At 40.1% G+C, this 12,426-nt stretch overlaps 1 protein-coding gene across 3 annotated transcripts in view; it reads left to right on the top strand.

Moving 5' to 3' along the window:
- xpo5 (exportin 5) overlaps positions 1–12,426 on the top strand; it is a 12,888-nt gene extending 462 nt beyond the window's left edge. Inside the window, exons 2-34 of one of the 3 annotated variants that reach the window (XM_023963285.1) lie at positions 199–320; positions 408–480; positions 1,137–1,274; positions 1,503–1,685; positions 1,772–1,798; positions 1,882–2,067; positions 3,409–3,485; positions 3,559–3,603; positions 3,693–3,783; positions 4,073–4,156; positions 4,235–4,360; positions 4,435–4,525; positions 4,606–4,734; positions 5,236–5,351; positions 5,442–5,597; positions 5,778–5,819; positions 5,904–5,993; positions 6,066–6,265; positions 6,361–6,463; positions 7,139–7,320; positions 7,449–7,549; positions 7,630–7,726; positions 7,826–7,962; positions 8,057–8,154; positions 8,231–8,277; positions 8,439–8,548; positions 9,860–9,919; positions 9,997–10,082; positions 10,164–10,271; positions 10,365–10,502; positions 10,779–10,943; positions 11,175–11,204; positions 12,316–12,426. In XM_023963285.1, coding sequence (XP_023819053.1) covers positions 199–320; positions 408–480; positions 1,137–1,274; positions 1,503–1,685; positions 1,772–1,798; positions 1,882–2,067; positions 3,409–3,485; positions 3,559–3,603; positions 3,693–3,783; positions 4,073–4,156; positions 4,235–4,360; positions 4,435–4,525; positions 4,606–4,734; positions 5,236–5,351; positions 5,442–5,597; positions 5,778–5,819; positions 5,904–5,993; positions 6,066–6,265; positions 6,361–6,463; positions 7,139–7,320; positions 7,449–7,549; positions 7,630–7,726; positions 7,826–7,962; positions 8,057–8,154; positions 8,231–8,277; positions 8,439–8,548; positions 9,860–9,919; positions 9,997–10,082; positions 10,164–10,271; positions 10,365–10,502; positions 10,779–10,943; positions 11,175–11,204; positions 12,316–12,330 — 3,453 coding nt within the window. In that variant the 3' untranslated portion in view covers positions 12,331–12,426. Of the gene's footprint in view, positions 1–198; positions 321–407; positions 481–1,136; positions 1,275–1,502; positions 1,686–1,771; positions 1,799–1,881; positions 2,068–3,408; positions 3,486–3,558; positions 3,604–3,692; positions 3,784–4,072; positions 4,157–4,234; positions 4,361–4,434; positions 4,526–4,605; positions 4,735–5,235; positions 5,352–5,441; positions 5,598–5,777; positions 5,820–5,903; positions 5,994–6,065; positions 6,266–6,360; positions 6,464–7,138; positions 7,321–7,448; positions 7,550–7,629; positions 7,727–7,825; positions 7,963–8,056; positions 8,155–8,230; positions 8,278–8,438; positions 8,549–9,859; positions 9,920–9,996; positions 10,083–10,163; positions 10,272–10,364; positions 10,503–10,778; positions 10,944–11,174 lie in introns of all 3 variants that reach the window. The other 2 variants (XM_023963286.1, XM_023963284.1) reach the window with 2 other exon arrangements.

Raw genomic sequence — 12,426 nt, 5'->3', positions numbered from 1 at the left:
TAGATTTTCCAGGATAATTTTTTATTTGATTTGTTGCACTTATTGTAATGTTTATGTATTGATTTCTTAAGTCATGACATGTGCTCAACGTTTACTACGTTTCACGTGTTTCCACAAATACTTCCATAATAAGCTAAACAATTTCCATCCTAACTAATACCGACATTATTGGGTTATATTTTTTTTGTTTTTTCACAGTTTTGTGAAGATTTTAAAGAGTCAAGCGACCTCTGCATCCCATGTGCTTTGCAATTAGCTGACAAAACCAAGCCGGCTGTAGTGAGACACTTCGGGTTGCAAACATTGGAGCACGTCATTAAGTGAGTGAAGCACCGACAGGGCATTTCTAAATAACAATAATAATACATAAAAGGATTCATATTGAAATGATCTTCTCCTTCTTGCAGGTTCAGGTGGAACAACATGCCACAAGAAGAGAAAGTGCAGATTAAGGAGTGTGCCATGCAGCTTTTATCCAGTGTAAGTGTGGATGTGTTGGTTAAAAAAACAAAGCTCTCATGAAAATGATGTCTTTGCTGTCTTTAACGTCTTTGTAGCATTTTTCTAATGATGGACACATATAAAGAAAATTCAGCTTAAAATAGCATTTCTGAGTATTTCTTATTTCATCCTGTTGTGAATAAGGAGCAGAGGCCAAAATGCTTTCGAAAAAGCTTGTAGTTGCGACGTAGGAGCCACAATTGCCCCTGGTCCGCTCCATTCTGATGCATCTGCTTGCTAACAACTGGAGCACATTACGCTTTGTTTTCCCCACTGGCATTTGGCTCAGAACTGTACACTTGGAAAGCTCCAAGATAGCTGGCTATTTTTGTTGCACCGGTAATGTTAGTTTGGGGTTATGATGGCGCTGTAAGCTAGCGGGAGAGTGTATACAGATGGATGACGGGATGTGGGGGTGGGTTCACTGTCCCCACAACTTAGAGGCACATTTCTGATGAGCTGCAGCTGCTCTGCAGAAACTATATCCTAGAAAACGAAAGTTTTTTTTATATATGTTGGCTACAAACAGCATAATCTTAATGAAAAACAAAAGCGAAAAACTGAACGGTTTTTAAATGGATCAAAAGGTGATCACAGTGGGATTTTAAGCCTAAATGCTGTGTGGATTTCAATAGGGTACCCATTCCATCCTGGAGGAAGAGAGCCATGTGAAGGATGCTCTGTCAAGAATCATAGTGGAAATGATCAAGAGGGAGTGGCCTCAACACTGGCCTCACATGCTGAAAGAGATGGAGTCTCTCACCAGCCAAGGGGTGAGTCATGACTTGTAAAGGAAGTATCCCTTTTTCCCTTTTGCTGGTGTGGCTCAATTTGAATAGTTATGCAAGGCTTCCATACAAATGATTACTCATTCTTATTTACATATGACCTAATCTTGTGAGGTTGGGCATTGTTATGGTTGCCAATGGTTTAAGATTTGACTGTTTTTTCTGAAGGCAAGCATCGGTTAAATCGTTTGAATCGACTTTTGGTTGACACAGGACGTGCAGACAGAGGTGGTCATGTGGATTCTGCTGAGGCTAGCAGAGGACGTGATCACCTTCCAGACGTTGCCAAGCCAGAGGCGCAGAGACATCCAGCAGACGCTCACCCAAAACATGGATAACATCTTCAGTTTCTTGTTGGCTGTTCTGCATGTCCACGTAGAGAGCTATCACAAAGTGGTCAGTGAGAGGTTCACATCGAGCAGCAAATTAACTGAAGCATCAGTTTAAAGGTCCCTTATTTGTTTGTTTTTTTTGTCTTGTAGAAAGGACAGCCTGGTCATGAACTGCAGGTCAGAAATTATTCAATCATCTCTTATCCACCTGTTTATGTTCTCTGCTGTGACTTCCTGTTTTTTTTCCTCCACATACTCAGGTCAGAGCTCACTGTCGAGTTGCCGTGGCTACGCTGAACACACTCGCAGGCTACATCGACTGGGTTTCGCTGACCCACATCACCTGTGGAAACTGTCATCTGTTGGAGACACTGTGTCTGCTGCTGAGCGAGCCGGAGCTGCAGCTTGAGGCCTCAGAATGTTTGCTTATCGCTTTGAGCCGAAAGGTGAGTTTGAGATCACATCCAGTATTCTAGCTTTGTGGCAATAAATGTGTTTAGATCAATACTATCCAAACCTCTGAAAATAACCCAGCGGTTATGACTGAGTGCAGGACCACAAGACAATTTGCAGCTCAGTTTAGCTCCGTTTCCACTGAGCGGTTTTGTCCTGTCCGGTCAGAAATTTTGAGCGTTTTCATTATAAAATGGACCCATTTAGCCAACCGAATTGTGCCATTTTTGGGCCCCCCATGATTGTAGGTCCATAGAAAAATGGAATGGACGGGTTAGGGTGAAGCTATTGTTGATTGGAAGTTCTAATAAAGCGCATGTATTTTTCTTTGCTGCCAGCAATCTTCTCTCAAACCACTTATAATGCTTCATTTATACGACGTACCAAAAACCAAATGGGGAAAAAATGAGCTGCTGGATGACCTCCATTGTTCTTGTCAGCTTCACCCCACAAGCACCATGGTGGTCCAACTTTGAGTGGAAGCATTCACCTGAATTGCCTGGACCATTCTAAAATGGACCATACTGGACGGCACCGTTCAGTGGAAATAAGGCTGTAGTTCATTCCAGCTTTAACCCTGAACTGTAGTGGAACAGTTTCCAGTTTCATCCTAGATAAATTCATTTGAGGTCTGTCTGTTTTTCTCCAGATCTGCCATGCAAACCAATTGTTTTTCAATGATGGTTCTTTTTCTGATTGTTCTGTTTTTCTATTGTCACCCATTGTTTGTGTGTTTGTATCTTTGAGCTTAATGCGGATGCTGCAACAACCCAATTTCCCAAGTTGGGATCAATAAAGTATCTTTATCTTATTATTAGATGTTTTTCTTGGAGGCATCAAGAGAATTTTGCTATCAGATATGCCAAAATGGATAGTTTATTTTTCAAAAGGCATTTAAAAATACTTTCTTGATTAGCTGGTATTTTACTTACAGTTAAACAAACCTTTAAAAGAGTTTCTGTAGAGCGGCAGTATTTCATTAGAAATTCGCCTCAAAGTTGTGGGTGGGACTATTAGATTGGAGCAGCCCCGCCCCCCTTTCCCTTCCTATTCCTGAGAGCTCGGAACAGGGAGCCTGTGGCTCGCCCTGCATGTATTCTACGTCACAAATAAGCTCCTTTTCAAACAGCCTAGTTTTGCATACTCTTGATTCATGATTTGATCAAAGTTTCTTCTCGCTGGATGATTATTATTTCTTAATTTCCTTTTACGGTATATTTATTTTTCTCCATAAGGGATTATATTATTAATATTGTAGCAAGCTCATCTCCTATTTGTGCTGATTGAATTTATGTCTGTTTAACAAAACATGAATGTGTGCCATTCTGATGTAGGGCAAACTGGAGGACAGGGAGCCATTTATGCTGCTCTTTGATGATGTGGCCATCCAGTGCATCCTCTCTGCAGCTCAGTGAGTGAAGTCCCTCTTGTCATCTTCAATACACCCCTCAGTTCCATTTAATTTTGGTGTGGTTCTTCTGCAGGTCAGCTGATGGACTGTCGACGTCGATGAATTCCTCTGAACCATTGTAAGTGTTTGGTTTGTTTTTGTAGAAAGCAAACAGGAATGAGCGTTTGTGTCACACAAAAGGCTTTAAGTCAACAGTTTTGTTTGTAGAGCAGGAGATGTGGTGGAGCGCCGTTACGTCTTCCTGAAGAGGCTCTGTCAGGTGCTGTGTGCGCTGGGAGTCCAGCTCTGCTCAGTGGTGGTAAGTTCAGGTAGTTTCACTTTTACAGTAACTTTATTCCGACATTTTCTAGGGCTTTCTGTGGGAACCATTAGTGAATTGGTTTGCCCCTCCAGAAAAGTCCCGTAGTACCGTTTCCTGCACTTTTAATGCCGAGTTTGCAGGGCTCATCATTATGGACTTTTCTGTTTTCATGGTTTTCTTTAACAGACTTTAAAAAGCTTACATTTTTCACTGATATCTTGCAACATCTTGTTTTAGGATCTTGTCCACACAAGCAAAAGTGAAATGTTTTTTTTTCTCCCCACAGGGGTCAGATGTAAATGTTGGAGTCCCTGCAAATCTTAGCAAGTACACAGAAGCTTTATTAGCCTTCACTACGCATCCCAGCCAGGTGAGAAAACGGATTTAAGGCTCTTTTATTGGCAAATCCATGTGTGAATCATCAAATTCTGCCTCCTCTCCCCTGCAGTTTTTAAAATCCTGCACTCTGGCAACATGGGGAGCTCTATTCAAACACGAGGTTCTGTCCAAAGATGCTGTGATTGTGCAGATGGCTGTCAAATACCTCAAAGTGTCCATGACTAACCTTGTCAAGGTGAGACTTTGGTGTCTATGTGGATGTGGAGCTTGACACGAAACTGTACCTAAATGTTCCTGCTGCCTCTCCAGACCGGGTTTCCATCCCAAAACGATAACCCGAGTTCGGAATACTCCCGCATGGACTTCCACAGCGATGAGGACTTCCACTTTTTCTTCTACTGTAGGTGTAACAAGTTCCATGTGGTGATCAGTGTTTCATGGTGTGCATGGTTTCTAAATAACAGTGGTTGCTGTTCGCAGCTTTCCGAGGACAGCAGGGAGACGTTTTGAAGACCGCAAGTCGCATCGTTCCTCTGGAGGCGTTCCAGACTGCAGCAGACTGGTTGCATTACCAGATTGCCTGTCCGATTGATCTCGGACAAACCGCCTGTAAGCATTTAATCCCATTCTGCACATACAAAAGCAAAGAGGAAGATTAAACCGTCATCTTCAATGTTGGTTTCTAAAACAGCCTTAGAAAACACGATGTACGTTTTTAATTGCGATATGCAAACATGGAGAACAAAACCATAACAAAATGAAATGGCAACTCAGAAGATTTTTGTGTTTCTGCACTTTAGAACAAATAAATTGTGGAAAAAAAAATTTGGAACTGGTTTTAGCTCTTTTTGCTGTCAGGATCTGGGTGGGGCCTTCAGGTTGCCATAGCACCACTAACTAAAAAAACATAAAAAAATGTTTTGTAGAAATAAACCAGGATTTGTGGATATTGAAAAAAAATAAAAGAAACAATTAATTCATTTCTTCATCTTTTTATCCCAAATTAAACACGTTTTTCCTAAATAAATTGAATATGTGTATCTGTCATTTATTTTTGTTCTTTATATAAATACATGAATAACTGATCTTTTCATGGCATGCCTCTTTCAGCGAAGAGCTCCAAGGGCTCGTGTTCCCTCATGTCTCCATCAGTGGTTCAGTGGGATGCTATGACTGTTTTCATGGAGTGCGTGGTGTCGCAGATCCTCAAAACTCTCCCAGAAGAGGTATCCAGTTTACAATCAAACGGTAGAACTTTTTCTTTTTTTCCACAAATAAAGTGCCTTTTTTTCTTTCTTTCACTTTCATGCGTGCAGAAGTTACCCGTAGATCAGAGCATGGAGCTGCTGCAGGCGGTGCTGAACTACGACACCAAAGACCCGCTGATCCTTTCCTGTGTGCTCACCACCGTCTCTATCCTTCTCCCCTTCCTCGTCCACAGACAACAGCTGGTGCCACAAGTTCTCCTTAAGGTCTCATTGTATATACATTTTAAAAGATGTTTGTGTTTTTAATGTACTGGTATGTTATATTTCATATTAAAATCTGCTGGAATTGCTAGATGGAAATAAACTTGTTTAAAATGTAAAATTATAGAATTGTTTTTTTTTACATATAATTGTCAGTAAGTCTGTTTATCTCTTGCCATATAGTTATTTAAGGCGGTGACGTTTGAAGTTGATCAGGAAAATAAGGTACGTTTTCACCAGCCTAATGTCCATTTTCTCATTCTTCAAGTTAATGTTTTTTTTTTACTTAATTACATGTTGTTTTTTTAGGGACCTCGAACCAAATCTGTGAAGAATGTGAGGAGACACGCCTGCTCCTCCATCATCAGGATCTGCCGGGATTACCCACAGTTCATCTTGGTAATGATCCTTCCATCCCCGTCGATTTGAAATGCTGCGATGATGCATGTGTGACTTTTCTTTTTTCTTCAGCCTTGCTATGACATGTTTCACAGTAACGTGAAGAAGCTGCTGTCAAGCGACGCCTCACAGACCTGCATGGAGAAGGCCTCCCTGGTGGAATCCTTGGTGCTCATCAGTAACAAGTTTCAAGACTTTGAAAAGCAGAAGGCGTTTCTAGATGAGCTGCTGGCTCCTGTTCTTGCAGAGTGGACCTCAGAGGAGATGAGGAGGCATGTTTTATTTTCTTCTTCTTCCAGTAATACTCAATAACATCTGAAAAAGTTTTTTTTTTTTTTTTTTTCACTTTGCTTGTCTTGTCTTTTAGTGTGTTGTGGGATCCGGTCAAGTTATTGTCATTTGTTGGGGCTGACCAGGTGGTCGCTGAGCAAGATGAACACACAAATATGGCAAGCCTTAACAGGGGACGGGTAAGTCCATATTTGAAACGTGAGATGTAAAATGACCTCATTTAAAATTTCTATGATGATTTATTTTGTTTGACCTTCTTTTTTTTTTACTATAAAAAACATTGTAAATCAATAGAAACTGCACCAAATACTTACTCCGACTTAACCTGACAATGAGACATTTTATATATTTTAATTGCAAATTAAATATTTAAAAAAATATGTAACTTTGATACCAAGACAGTATTGTGGAAAGTTGAAATCAACAAGCCTTAACACTTTTTTGTTTGTGTCTTGGTCCATTTCCAGCATTTAAATATCAAAATATTTACTGTAATAAACAGTCATTTGGAAAATACTGATCTGATTCTGTTTTCACTCTCTCACATTATTTTGTGAGTCTTTTTTTTATCTGTTGTGCTTTATAGAATCGCAAAAAAAGTAAATATTTTGTTGCCATGACTACTGCTGTCCATCCTCGCTTCTTGTTAGAATTGCATTATAAATTCAAGATTTTTTAAGTAGAATGTGACAAACCTGTAAGAAGGGTATTAAAAAACACATTCTGTACTTTGAAAACGGTATAAAAACTTTGAGTTTGGACCAAAGAGATGAGCAGATTATTTGAATCCAAGCATTTTCATGTCTTCAAAATCCTTTTTACGGCAGACTATGAGCATCTTTATTGTCTTACAGATGAGTTTCTGCCTGAACGCCGTGCTGGCGGTGGTTAAGCGAGCACGCTGGCCTGCAGATGTGGAAGAAGCCAAGTCTGGAGGGTTTGTTGTGGGTTACGACCTCACCGGAGCCCCCATCTACAGAAACCCCTGCAGCGCCCAGTTTTTGGCCTTTATGCCCAACCTGCTGGCACTAATCAGGTTTTTAAAAGTCTTTGATCAAACTTGTTCTCTTTAAAATTATATCTTTTTTCTCTTTTCCCCTTTTACAGTTTTAGTTTAATTTTTAAAAGTTTCTTTCTTTTTGTGTTTTTTTTGCCTGCCTTAAGGACTCAGAACAGTCTCTTCATGCCAGAGAACATTGCTCGTCTCAGTGAGACTTTCGTTGGAGCCCACGAGTTGATGGACACAGAGAAAAACATAGTTATTGGTGGGTAAAACTCTGCACGTCTTTTTTTTTTCTTCTTCTTAGCGTGAGCCTTATCATTTCTGGTCATGTGATCTTCTCAGGTCTCCCTCAACTCCCAATGGATTTCTATGACTCGCCCGTGTATAGGAGCAACCTGGAGCGCATGCAGGGGTTTTTGGGAACTTTATACGACAACTGGTGTGTTTTCCTGCGGCTTTATTATTTGGTTCGTTGTTGATGCACCATATGTGGTGTTTGCAGATTAAACTCCACCTACTCCTCTCCTCCACTTCACAGCTTCTCTTTGCTCGGGAGCGCAGGCGCATCCCTGCAGAAGGAATTCTACACCATTGACGGGCTGGCTGAATTAATCGCCGGCTCTGCTTTCGTCTCACTCGATCAAGTGCCTGACCACAGACTCCGTTCCATCATTCATATCCTTTCTTGACGTTGCTTCACTTGTGATGCGACTTTCCTTTTGGGTTCCCATGTTTTTCTATCAAGCCGGATTGACCTTGACAATCGCACGTCTGTTTTTGAAGCCACTTGTGGTTTCATGTCCCCCAGAATATAATGAAAGTCTGCTGCGCCCCCTGCTGGCACCTCTGTTTGCTTATATGATGCAGGTTAGAATCCCACTATTTCTGCAATTGAGAACTTTTAATGTCACATTTTGCATCGAATTTCTGCTTCTTGAAACAGAGACTCAGCATGAAGTGGCAGGTCATCAGCCAGAGAGCATCTGCTGAGTAAGGCCTTTTTTTTAAGAGTCATAACATTTTAGATTAAAGTGTATTTCTTGTCAAAAGACAAATGAAGTCTAAAGGGCTAGAAATGAATAATTTCTTGAAAGCTTTAGTTTGTCCTCATTTTCACTGACTGTGTATTTTTTGAACTGTGCATTTTTCAGTGGTGATGATGAGGAGGAGCAGGTGGTCTGCCAGAAGAGCGAGGTGACGCAGGAGATGTTGGAAGAGCAGCTGGTGCGGCTGCTCACCAAAGAAGTCCTGGATCTTCTCAGTGAGCCCCCTTTATCAGCGGTTTGCTCTCACTGCCTCCATGTTTTTATCCGGCTAAAGGCCCACTCCGATCATCTTTTGATCTATTATAAAGTGGTCTTTTAATTATGATTATGCTGTTTATTGCTAAAATAAAAAATAACCTGTTATTTTCTAGATAGTTTAGAAATATAGGCAGCAGTAATTAATTAGAAATTTGATTCCAAGTTCTGAGTGGGACTGTTTGCGCAGGGCAAGCCACATCCTGTCACCCATTTGTTTACACTCTCCCGCTAATTTGCATCCCCTCACAACCCCAACTTAACACTAACAGTGCTACAAAAATGGTGAGCAATATTGGAGCTATCTAGCCTTACAGGAAAATGAAGACATACATGGATCCATTTGTCTAAAAGTGGATGTGTTCTAATAAAGCGGAGCAGGGACCTTGTCCCCCTGCCAGTTGTAGTTTCTACGTCACTGCTACAAGCTTTTTCAAACGGCATTTTTTTGTCTGCTCCTGACTCAGGATGATTTGAATAAAGATTTTCAGAAATGCCATTTTAAGCTTAATTTTCTTCAAAAATGTCCTTTATTTGGTGTTGACACCAAAAGCACAATTTTATCAGAGTGGGCCTTCAAAAAAGGAAACCCTTTGGGTTAGAAAAAACAAACCGAACAGGAAAAACTGTAGTCAATAGAAAACCTGTTTTTTTTTAATTTTTTTATTGTTTTTCTGGCAGCCCGACTCAAGCACTGAATTGGTGTGGGTCCCCTGGTCTCCTCACCCCACATTTGGGACACCATTAGTTGAGTTTTGTGTCAGATTTGACCTTTAAAGATAAGAGATGGATTTTTATAAACCTCATGAATGAGGGTTAATTTCTTTTTCTTTGAGTTCTGGCGGGGTTCTTGTACTTAAATGAATGAAAGATTAATCTGATTGATGGGAATTTTCAGTTATGTTTGCAATCTGAAGCAGATTTTCTTTTAACTTTCAAAGACAAAAGTTATTCTTTATATTAATTATATAAAAAAATATATATTTAGCTACATTTTTTTAGATATACCGCTTCCTTTTATGTGACTAAAATGATTATGCATACCTAATCTTAACTGGAATGTGTACAAATATTAATGTATTGTTTTTGAATGCGAAACAAATGTTTGAATCCATTTGCTACTAAAAAGACCCATAGACAGAAGAGAAAACTGCATTGTAGGATGACTGAGGAAGTTTTTTCATTACTGCCTGATCAGCCTCTACTTTCAGGCTGAAAATGAAATGAGATATGTTCTGATGGTCATAATTCCTGCCTTCTTCTGCCTTAAGATCTGAGCTGCATTTCCAAAAAAGTGGCCGAACCAGCAGCAAGCAAAGAAGAAAATGGGGGTAAGAGTGAAATTCTGATTAGTTGGTGTTCTACTCACAGCGTGTCAGGACTTTCTGCTTGAAACTTGTTCTTGCAGAGGAAGACATGATGATGGATTCGGTGCAGACTTCGTCCGTCCCGGAAGACCTGACCGAGCTGGGGAAGTGCCTCATGAAACACGAGGTGGGTTTGAGGCGCGCCACGCGGGTTAAAGGACGTCACTGCGTATATTTTCCGTAAACCTGCTTGTTTTTCCTTTCTCAGGACATCTGCATGTTGCTGTTGACGCTGTCCTTCACTTCGCTGTCCTGGAAGGACGCCACTAACTGTAATCGCACAGCTTCCATGGTCTGCTGGACTCTTCTCAGACAGGTAACACTTCATTTCACACTGTTTATGCCACTTTATTGTTTTATCAGAAGTTATCGTTTTGTCCTTATCATTCTGTGACTTGATGCTTTGCAGGTTGCAGCAGGGAATCTCCTTCCTGAAGCAGTCACGTGGTTCTTCACCAGTGTTCTTAGGGCGCTTCAGGTTCATGGGCAGCATGAACCCTGCAACTTGACCCTCTCTCAACTTGCTATGGTCATCTATGAAAACCTGGTGAGGCTGCTGGCCCAAACCTTCTCAGTTACTGTTTACCCCCTTGCTGACTAGTTTGTTTTTAACCGTTTTACCAATTTATCTGCACTTTTTTAAACTGTGAAATGGTTAAAAAAGTGTGAATTACTTTTTTGTTTTAAATCAATTGTAGGTGTTTTATGTTTGAAGGCTAAAATTATTTATCACTACTTTAAGGAGGAGATATTTGCATACAATGTACATACAATTTTTCCAAAATTGGAACTTTTATTCTGAAAGGACATGTTTCTGTTTTAGCGGCCACGCTATGTGGAGCTGAGAGGCGTGATGATCCAAATCCCAAACATCAACATTCAGGCCCTTGACCAGTTTGATCAGAAGCTCATGGACCCCGGCGTTCAGAAACCTACAGAGAAAAAGAGGAAGGACCAGTTCAGGAAACTCATTGCGGGAACCATTGGGGTAATGTCACATTTAGCCACTAGAGGGCACTGCTACTTTGCCTGGCAACGTAATGGCAACCTGCTGTGTACAGTAGCTGGTTCCATCATTAGTCAGCAGCATGATGATTCTGGCTGGTTGTGCTCGGCAGAAGAAAATACGGCAGTGCCTCAACCAAGCTGGACAATCAAATGAAATGGTGTCCGTGCTCATGGATGTTTAACCTCTCTTTTCTCCATTTCCTGACCATAGAAAGCTCTGTGCGAGCAGTTCAGGAAGGAGGTACATATCCGCAATCTTCCATCGCTCTTTAAGAGGCCTAAACAAGACAAAGATGTCGTGGACAGTGAAGTGGAGGGCCTTGCATCCCTTTTTTCCCCGGAGAACATTTCTCTTTAGAGACACGTTTTAGCTGGAATAATTAAACAGAGACTTTTGTGCACAAACTACAGTTCCCCTCATCCTCTTTGTTTTCCCATAATCAGTCGTCTTTGAACTGCATCACATTTTTAAATGAAGAATTCCAACATTTCTGTTTTGTTTTAATGAATGTTGGATACTTTTTTTTGTAACACAATAGATATGAAGATGCTAGAAATTTTCTAGGAAATGTTTTTAACAGAAATATCTGCCAAATTATTTTGCGTTATGCTGGTAGGAATTCAGTTGGACAAGCCATGACCTTCGGCTGTGTTCAAGCTTTGAGACACAAACTGATCAGTAATTTGTGATCTGAAAGATTCGTTTTGGCCTTTTATTAACAAACACTAAGCATATCATGTGTTGATGCATATCTTCAGATCCAGTCTGTTAAGCAGGCGAATTGTTTTGAAATACTTTATTGCTCATATTTGATTTTTAGATTGACTGGTTACATATTTTTTTCTTGAACATTGTTGTATTGAAACAAAGTGGAACTAAAATAGGGGACAGTTGTAAGTTTTCTTATTTTGTTGCTATGTTAATTTATATTTGGGGGGTACATTGGTTGATATACCTTTTAAAATAATTTCTCAATGTCTTCACTTTTCTTTGTAAAGGATTTTTTGATTTACTCATAACAGTCAGCTGTTTGTTTGACGGGTGTTATGATTTATGGTTTGCCATTAGTACTGTGTGGCCCAAGTTCTGTTTAAATATTTTTGTAGCAGTGCAAATCCCATGAATTGGATGGAATTACCAATGTGCCAAAATTTCTGATTTTTAAATTAACGGGCAGCTAATTATGTCAGAAGTCTAAAAATAATCAAGAAATGGCTAAAGAAGCTTAATCCAAGTATTTCTGTTTTATGTGTTTTAGTTGTATAATTGTTTGTTGTACTGTTATTGTTCCATTGCATCTTTTTTTTTTTTAATGTGTGTAAAATGTGTTTCTTCTGGTTTTGTCTCTCAGGACGAGCACCGATGAACCAGCACGCACTACATTCCTCTGTTGTCCAGGGTGAAGCGTTTTAAATTTGTTGTGTGGATTCTGTTCAAATACAGCTGTTTTTGCAGATATTCA

Source organism: Oryzias latipes, chromosome 15, assembly GCF_002234675.1.
Source record: "Oryzias latipes chromosome 15, ASM223467v1".
Classification (NCBI taxonomy): Eukaryota; Metazoa; Chordata; class Actinopteri; order Beloniformes; family Adrianichthyidae; genus Oryzias; species Oryzias latipes.
Note: the sequence above shows the minus strand (reverse complement) of the source record. Positions and strands in the feature narration are given on the sequence as shown.